The sequence below is a fragment of the Lottia gigantea genome (genome assembly GCF_000327385.1).
Source record: "Lottia gigantea unplaced genomic scaffold LOTGIsca_160, whole genome shotgun sequence".
Classification (NCBI taxonomy): Eukaryota; Metazoa; Mollusca; class Gastropoda; family Lottiidae; genus Lottia; species Lottia gigantea.
The window spans coordinates 60,031-70,274 of record NW_008707966.1 but is presented as its reverse complement, the minus strand read 5'-3'; the positions used below and the strand labels follow the sequence as shown (position 1 = coordinate 70,274).

General features: G+C 32.7%; 1 protein-coding gene across 1 annotated transcript; it reads left to right on the top strand.

Annotated features, from left to right (window-relative positions):
* Positions 1-433: 433 nt before the first annotated feature.
* On the top strand, positions 434-2,410 carry LOTGIDRAFT_173461 (hypothetical protein; the record flags this gene model as incomplete). The annotated part of the gene is made up of 3 exons (XM_009051193.1): positions 434-532; positions 1,994-2,135; positions 2,346-2,410. The coding sequence occupies 3 exons, from the start codon at positions 434-436 to the stop codon at positions 2,408-2,410; spliced, it is 306 nt and encodes a 101-aa protein (XP_009049441.1).
* Between the last annotated feature and the right edge of the window lie 7,834 nt (positions 2,411-10,244).

The following is a 10,244-nucleotide window of genomic DNA, read 5'->3' as shown; positions in this document are numbered from 1 at the left end:
GATTGTAAATAGGCTTTCTTAACTTTAGTTGTATTTATAAAGGGGTTGAGATACCATCAACTTGCACCATTTCAATTTTCATTCAGATATCTGTAGTTCCTATATTTATAGAAATGTTTAACATTATGTGACATCACTATCATTAATTAATTAAAATAGCCACAGACATCTGACTGAAATACAGACTGGTGCTATCAATGCTAACAGTGTCCACAATACATATAGAAGTTTATAAAACATCTTTACAATCCCTTTATAGTGTTTGTAAAGCATCTTATTCTGTGAATCTTTCAATTTAATGTTTTTTTCTCCAGTGATTCTATGACTTGTGATAGATTGATATATTACGTTGATAATATATTCTCTAGTGAAAATGTGAGAAATGATTTAATGTGATTATTTGTGACAATTGGATTATGTGACTGATCTAAACATGGTGTGGTTTGCTTACACTGCCAATCCACTTCCTAATAAATGTGTTCAATATCTGGTCAAAGATGGAGGAAATAAAACATTTTCTCATCGTAAGAAGGTAAGCAAGTGAAATGTTAATTGTTGTAAAGAAGGTTTTGTTATGGGTATGGTGGGGGTTAGGGATAGGGTTGAATTTGATGCTTCCACTTGTACCATTCCATTTTTCCAGTCAGACATCTGTGGTTCCTGTAATTATAGGAATGCTTACGTATGATAAACATAATATATGATAATGTTACTACTGTAAAAGCTGTGCTGCTTATAGTATTGGAGACTCTTTACTATTGTTTAATCCCAGTAGTTTGAGTAGAATAGCAAGAACTACAGACGTCTGACTGAAAAGTAAAATGATGCATATCGATGCTATCAGTGTTTCCAAGTTTTAGAAAATGTTTTTGCAGTGGGACAGTAAATTAATTTATAGTCAAGCAAATACATTTCTGTACATCCCAGTTACAATCAAAAACATAAACAAAATAATACATATTATTTTGAGGTAGTAATTTTAAACTATCGTATATAAACAGGGCTAATAACTACTTAAGCTAAGATTCCATATACGCGTCATGCAGATGCGTCATGCGGACATAAATGGCCCTTGCGGATCCGTCATGAGTCAAATATGATTCCATATGTGCGTTAAACGTATGCGTTATCTTTCTTTTGACGCACGGACTACTAGACAGATGGATGCTTTGGTGCATAAAAAAGACAAAATACGTTACATTTGGGAGATCTCTGCACGGAAAGGCGTTCGGATGCATCAAAAATGGCTACACCCGGCAATTTTTTTTTTTGACGCATTTTGGAGAACATTTGACGGATACTGCTTCCGCACATCTGGAATCATACCCTCTTAAACCAACCATTGTGATTTTTTACGCATGATGGATCCGCATGACGTGTTTATGGAATCTTAGTTTTATTCTACCAAGTAGACTTTTAAATCATTACTCTTCTTTATGTTTTAAATCGTACTTGGATGTGCAAAAATGTCTCTGTATAGTGAACTCTGTATAGTGAACTCTGTCTGTATAGTGAACTCTGTCTGTATCTGTCTGTATAGTGAACTATGTCTGTATAGTGAACTCTGTATAGCGAACTCTGTATAGCAAACTCTGTATAGTGAACTCTGTATAGCAAACTCTATATAGTGAATTCTGTATAGTGAATTCTATATAGCGAACTCTGTATAGCGAACTCTGTATAGCGAACTCTATATAGTGAACTCTGTCTGACTGTACAGTGAACTCTGTCTGTATAGCGAACTCTGTATAGTGAACTCTGTCTGTATAGCGAACTCTATATAGTGAGCTCTGTATAGCAAACTCTGTATAGCAAACTCTATATAGCGAACTCTGTATAGCGAACTCTCAAACTGGAAACTTATGTCTTAAATAATGCTATCTATTTTAGATGTGGAAGTATTTATGCTTAGTTTACACATACTCTTCAGAAGGGAGGGAACTCTCACAGAAAGTATATATTCTAATTTTATAAATTGAACTGTATATTTCAGGTTCGGTGTGGAAGTGTGTATGTTACGTCTGATGATACAGCCCTACAAGTCACCAACAATATACTCTCTGCAACATGTTTAGCAGAGAAAAAGAAACGAGGCCATAAATTTACAGTTGCCATAGGAACTACACATGGGCATAGTAAGACCTTTTTTTTCTCATTTTTCTCAACGGTACATATAGCAAATTACAAAATTCAACCTTCCATAACTTTCCTTTTTGGCCAATACCTAATACTGTTATTGATGATGAAAATTTTGAGTTAGACAAATCAAAAGTAGACAACTGTCAGATATAAACATCTGTCTGTTCCGAAAACAACTATTTTTACACATATTCCTCTACTTCTAGATCCTTTTTCTTATTTCTTAAAATCTGAAAGAAATGACAATTACAGACATCCAGATCAAGACTAAAATTAGATATTGAGAAATAAAAAAGGGAAGAGGAGCAGACTATATTTGTATATAAAACATAAATGTATAATTTGTTTGTGGTCTGAGTCTATATTCTGTTTCACATTGGGGTTCCGGGCGTTAGATTTGAAATATTTTTAAAAAATATATTTTAAACATGGCCTTTGGAAAGCCACAGTTTTCACAATTTTTGGAGGGATCGTTCCTACATTTTTTTAACTCAAAGTGGACAGTGTCTTAGCTTTACATTGAAAATTATTATATTGGAATAAGTTACAATATACAAAATATTTCACTGTTCTCTAATACATTAACTGTTGATCATCAGAGAGTCTGGTTTAAGTAATGTAGGTCAGTTGACAGTTACAATATGGTTATTGGCTGGCCAGTGACAAAAACTTCAGTAAAATATTTGTTTTGTTTTCTTGATTGAGGGAGTTTTAATGACATTTTATCATGTATATAAACATTCCCTTCTCACTAATATCACAACTTCAACTATTGTACCTCCAAACAATTTCTCCTTTTTGTTTTTATTTTGCTGGTAAACTCAGTTTGGTTATATTTGTTATGTTCATGTTGTAGAATATACGTCATTATGTTGTTTTTATGTTTAGAAATGAATCCAGGGCCTTGTTACTGAATCAGGAATGTTCTGAGACGTCTGGAAGTTGATAAATAACCTTGAAGATGGTCCGTAGCTCAGTCTGTTAGAACATTGGAATTGCCACATCATTTGCTTGAACGCAAAACTTATTTTGGGCATGAGAAAATCCACAGTTTACGCAGTGAATGAATGTAACTAGGCATATCTTAGTTATTCCCCTTTAATATTCACCTAAATCAATTGTCTAGGTTAACATGTGATGTAGAGATAGTAATAATAGTGTTAAAAAGATGGTCTAGAATGATAGCTAGGCTACACACTCATTGAAGTTTAAAGGGATTGTAAAGGGGTTTTCTACAAAGAGCTCATAAGTAAAGAGACAGATCTAGGCCAATAAGTAATAGTAAAACAGCTTTCAAATCTATGTTTGTCCAGAATTATCTGCGTTTGAAAGAGTCGTCTTTTCTTGAGACACTGTCATATATGGGAAAGACATCTATAGAAACAGAAAGTGAAATACCTATTTTAAAGAAACTTTATGTGATTTTCATAGATCTCTAGTACTTCTGAAGTATTGTTAACATAAATTCAACACCCAAATCAACACCTGAAAATAGTAAACCTGTCCTTTTAATACAGTAATTTCTGTATTTCTATACAACTATTCCTTGAAAGTTTAATGATGTCACTATTGATAAAGATCCTAAGATATTATTAGAAACTTTTGCAATGGTGATGTCATAAAATGCAGAGACGTCTGACTGAAAATTAGAATGTTGGAAATTGATGCTATTAGTACCCCAATACATAACAAATGTGATTGCTTCTCTAAATACAAATTCAATACACTGCAACTAATTAATATGAGACAAACTGTTTAAATTACTGTGGTTGAATAGATGCAGGTTAAGGTCCGCTAGTGAAAAAAACTTTTGAAATAGCTTGTGGTGAATCCTTTATCAAATCAAAAAACTTCTTTAACTGGACATTAAATAAGCCACACCACATGACAATGGCTTCTTTATTGTTTCATACAGCTCACCACACTTGATTCCCCTGTTCGTGCCCTACGGCAATATTTTTAACGACCTACTGTATTAACTCAATGGTACATTTTCTTTGTTCGTCTGCATATCAGTTGACATTTGGAGAGTTTTTCTGTTCAGCTTTGTTTATCCCTGACCAGACGAGGGGGCTGAAACTGACAGTTGTTACAAACATAATGAATGGTTCAACTTGGTTAAAAGTTTAGATGTTTTTGGATGATGGTGTTTTTACATATTTAACTTGACATGCTGTATGATCAGATGGATGGTCTTACTTGCATTAAAATTTAGAAGGTATAGTCTGTTTTTTTGGATGGATGAGATTTTACAATACAGTCTGCAGTTCCTCAATCACAAGTGGACCAACTTGATTAGCTAGTGAGCTATCTTATTCTAACAGACATTAGGCCTCCTGTTTGTTCTAGAGATACTTGTGTTGCAACTTTTAATAGATAAAAAACAGTTTAGACTTGATTTATTCACAGCTTTGTTGTGCGCATTGTCTTTGAAATTTTGTTTGAAGGGGTGAAAGGCAGACAGATTGTTTTCTTTGGAGTTTGAATTCCTTCTTTTCTGAACCTGTTTGAGCAAATGAGAACTGGCAACACCATGCAGTGTGCAATGAGAAATGTTTTTTAAGTGTGCATGTTCACCTATGTTGATTTCTGGTTTTACTTACAATTGTGATTTTGGTGTTTATATATGAAATTGGACTGTAGAGCTACTGACAGTGTATTTATAATAACTGTGAGGTCATTGTAGCCATACTGTCAGGGTTGTAGAGAGTAAAGAATAATGGAAATTGTGCTGTCATCAGCTGGTCAGACATTAGGTTAGTACAATAGTCTACTTTTGTCATAGGGAAGACGATACTTGGTCGACCATCGGAAGCACTGGTCATGGCACCAGAATATTTCTTCTCTAAATGAGGATTCCAACCCACGGCACCTAATCACTGAGCTGACAACAATACAACTTGATACAGACTGAGCTATATTGTTTTAGCTTATAATCCTTTTTTAATATTTTTAAAATAATGTAGATGAAGATATACTGTAGTTCAATCAGTAAGAGCTTTGGAATGGTGTCATTAACTCTGTTACATGGAGTAAATGCTGCTTGTGGGACCTTGTGTCATTTAACATGAAAGTATGATTAAGTATGAATTTTGTTCATATTTTTCAAAAAAATGTTCAAAGGAAGCTGTTAAAACTTAAATGGACCACATAATTGTTGACGATTCTTTGTTAAGTAGTACATCTTAAGTGTGGTCACCTTTCAAATATTTTCAAATATAGAATGAGAAAGATTGTAAGGTATTTGGTGAAACAGAGGAAGTAACAATTTGACAATGTAGCGAGAAATAGAACGTTCTGTTGATTGTTGACATTGTTTACTTCACGTTTTTCTTCTTTGTTTACATATAGTTTACTTGAGAAGGCCATAGAGGTTGCTATTGTCTGATGATGATTTTCTCTAAAAAATGTTTATCAACTAGGATCATCTTTAACATTGTAACAAGTCATTTTTGTGACCAAGTTTAAAATGTTACAAGGAATTAGGAGTTGAACATATTAACAGTGGAATAGTTCAGTTGGTATTTGTTGTATTTAAGTGCTGTGTATTTGAAACCTCAAGGTAAGAACAATTCTGATGCCACAGCCATTGTCTGGTGTATTTCAATCTCTAAACAGTCATGTGAACAAGAATAAATGGTTACAATGGAAATGAGGCTTATTTTCCCAGTCTGTACCTGCTACACACTTATTTTTTAAAAAAAAACCACTAAATTGTAGAGAAATATGTCTGGTACTTGTTTGTGATATTTCAACTCAATATTTTGTGCCGTAATAAGACACCAAAACTATGATTGTCAAACGGCTCACTGAATAATTAATATACACTCATCTAGATTCATAGATATAAATAACATATATTGGAAAATATTTTCAGGTATATTTTAGGATGTTTTAATGATATTTTAATGATAATTGTGCATACTGCCCCTTTAAACTATAAATATCTGTGACCTTCTCAGTTGAAGACTTGATGTCACCATGACTGATTTAAAATGTGATTTAGAAGAGTAAAAGTGAGTAACGAAGTTGTTGGTAGGGGTAAGTTAGAATTAAGTTGTTGAAGTACCGATTAAAAATATAGGATTAAGTCAGGATAATCCACTGTAAGTAGAGGAATCAATATGTATAACTCCGCGTAATATCATGTCAAGTTTTACTATAGAAAACATTTTGGTATCAAGAATTATTGAAATGTGTAAATAATTTAAACTTTTTATTTGCTCCTTTTAAAAAGACTCTTATAATAAAAAAAAATATCAACCATAAGATGTAAAAAACAAGAGACCGGCAGTGGTTCAGTGAGTTAGCTACAAGGTTTAATCCTGGCATTGGTGAAGATAAGCAATTCATGTTTCTGTCCTGTCAGTGATACAGGTCTTAGTGGGGGACAATAAACCCAGACCCCATATACTATAGGGTGTACATGTTAAAGATTCCTCTGAAATTTGAATTCAAAAAAAGGTTGCTAAATCCAAAATCCTGACAACATTTACCTCAGTCTTTATAAGATATTTAGAAGTATCACAGCACATTCAGAAACAACAGTTTTTATGAATATAGAGTTCTATTTATTATTTAAACACATTTCATTACACATACAGGTAACATTTATATTTACCTCATTGCAAACTGCATGCCATTGGCTATCTTCATTAAGCCAAGGTGCAGAAAAGTAGGATGTAAAAAAAATCCTTTTCATTTGATTTCAATTTGAACTGGGATAAAAACAACCTAGGATATAAGCCTTGTTTTTTCAGCACAAGACAATATGCATGTGAACCGTCCAAGGTCAAACAAACTGTGCCATTGAACCTTTGTAATGAGTTAAACCTGTTTGTTTTAAAGGTTTTGATGACATAGAATTCAACATAAGGTGTCAGTCAATATATGATCTATTAAAGCTTGGTTGGGGTCGGTTATTTGATCAAAATTCGTTTTAAAACGTCACTTTATGGTGACTTAATGGATTATAGTGATTACTGTATGAAATCTGATTTAGTTGAAGGTTGATTCACCTGTATATATTTAGTATTGATTGATAGAAATGATCTTATACACTTTATAAAGTCAATATATTGCATAATTAGTGGATTGCATTTTGTTAATTTTTAATTGTGAATTGAATTTTATTTGTGGAATGTTTTTATATTTTATTAAATATTATATTTTTAAAAATCAGGGATATTGATTAAATTAATTTTAAAAATGAAGTATATTAATTAAATAAACCTGTTAATTGAATATATTAATTGAGTGAAATAATGTGGAAATATAGAAGACCTTATTACTCTTGTAAGTAAATGTGATCATTTTATTGCTCAACAATTTCTATAAACTAGTTTGGTATCTCTACATACCAAGAATTGTTGTATTTCTGTATCTATCTTTGAAAGTCCAGTTTCCTCCTGTCAGTGATGCAGCGTCTTGTCTTTCAAACAGGACAATAGACCGTGGCCCTGTGCGCTACATGCAGTGCACAGTAAAGGTCCCTTGATGGTTGAAAAACTAGGCCTCTGGGTGGGTAAAATTTTCTTCATTGCACACTGCATGCAGTGGTATTTCAGGTAAAAATAAGTTTGGGGGGAAGGGGTGTGAGCAGGGTGAGCAAGTGCCACAAAATTTTCCAGGGAGGCCACAGGCTATACTGTGTAAATTAATACAATACTGATTTCATTTATATACATCATTTATATTGATAAGTTATTGCCCTTGAGTTAGGAAAAACGCGTCATAATTTGTTTATGAACACAATAGAGACTACAGTTTTCAGCTGGTTTAAATGAAATTTTGTGTGATCATTTATATTGATGAGATCTTCAAATTCGAATTTGATGATCTTTCTTTGAACTTTTTTTGAGTTATTGCCCCTGACTTAAGAAAAACAATTCAAAATTTGTTTGTGAACACAATGGAGGCTATATATCAATAAATTCAAACTATTAAAATTTCTTTAATATCAGAAAATTCATACTTTAGTCACTAAAGACTGTTTTATCATTTCTGACAGCTGCCAGTGGGCGTATGTTACCTTGCCTGGCAAGCTATCTTTTAAAATACATACAAATATATATATGGTCAATTCAGAAACAAGTCTGGCTTATATAAATCTGTCTTGACCGTTCTTTAAAAACATAATAGGTGGAAAATATAAGAATTAATAGTTGAAGTATAAAGTGAAGTATTGTCGAAAATTGTCAACTGGTTGATAGTTAGGTACACAACATACACTTCAAGATTAATCAAATCGTTTGGATGAGGAGATGAAATTTTGAACAATGAAAAAGATGTTTGAATTAGTTTGTAGGAGATCTTTGTTCAAGAGGAAGAAGGTTAATGTTTAGATTGCGAATGTGAGTATATTTCTGGCAGTAGAGAAGGTAGGTTTCGGAGTCTTCATATATGTGGCCACAAGAACAGGAGGGGTTGTCAGATATGTGCATTTGGAGTTTGTGTGCATTTAGAGGGCTTTTATTATGGCGTAATCTGGTATGGAATATTTAAAAAGATTGGTTGCCAAGGTAATAGTATTGAGGGATAGAGGATGAAGACAGATATTTATTAAGACGTATTTTGAAAGTTGAGAGAGAATCGCTGTTTCTAATGTGATTTGGTAGGTTGTTCCAAAGTGGTATGGTTGATGGTAGGAAAGAGTTATTGTATGATACCGTGTTCCAAGGTAATGTTCTGAGTTGATGAGAAGAGCGAAGAGGGTAAGGATTGATGGTAGAAATGTCAGGTGGCAGCAGAATACTCAGGTACCGAGGCGAGGCGTCATCTTGTGGACCATTTTGTAAAAGAGTATTAATTTGTGCAAAGTACGGCCGTCAGATAAAGGAGTAAATCTGGATTCTTCATAGAGTATTGAATGAGAAGTTCCACGTACAAGGCCTGTTATTGATCGTATGGCGTCAAGATGTAAATTTTCTAATTTCATTGAATCTTTTAGACTACAGTTGTTCCAGACGACGTCAGCATAATCAAAAATGGGGAGGATAAACTGCTTTTAAAAGGTTTCCAAGGATTTATGAGATAATCTATATTTTAGAGAGGGAAGACAATCTATCATTTTGGAGGTTTTTGACACAAGGTAGTCTATATGAGCTGTCCATGTCCCGTCCTTACTGAAGATCACACCAAGGTCTTTGTGTTTATATGTGTCTATTATTGTATGAAAATTAAAATCAAGGGTAAAATTACAAGGCATATGTTTTTGAGAAAATGTCAAACTATTTGAGTTTTACTGTAAAGACTTTACATTCTTTTAAATAACTCATTGTCTTTTTACTGTCTTTTTCTTCATCCTCTCAAAGACAAAGAGAATAAAAAATAATTGATATTGTATTGAAGGTTGTCAGAATTAACAATTACTAGATTTCACAAGAGATCTGACACGTTAAACCTCTAATTTACTTATACAAATATTATCTTTAAAACAAAAGAGTTCTAGCTAGAGATATAATTAATAAAACACTTAGTAATTAGGGTGGGGTAATTAACCACTAATTACAGCTAGATCTTTGATCCTGAAAGGGTTAACAGTGTTATTTTACTCCTGAAAGGGTTAACAGTGTTATTTTACTCAGGGTATTTTTATATTACAATCTAAAAGTTAAAAAGCTTTCAAAAATGCAAAAAATCATGAAAATGAGAAGAAATGGTTTAAGTATTTAAAATTGATGCAGTGTTCTGTCATTTCCTGTATAGCATGAACCATGATGACCAATCCAATATAGTCCAACCAAATTTATGATTTAAAGAGATTGTAAAGAGTTTTTTTTTTTAACTTTTTACCTGGAACACTGATAACATTGTTTTTAACCATCAGAATTTAGTCAGATGTCTGTGGTTCTTGCAATTCCACTAAAACTAAGGGTTTTATGATGATGTATTATTTTATAAAGAATTCATGTTAAATGTCTATTACTACAGTGTGTTGGCTCTCTAAACTATCAAGATTTACATACCCCCATCTGACATTTATTACTTTTGATATTTAACCCTTTTATATACCCCATTTATTAACCCTTTAAAAACCCTTTTAGCTATTATCTAATCTCAATTGTCTGCTAATCAGTTATAATCAGATAATCTTTAAGGTGTTT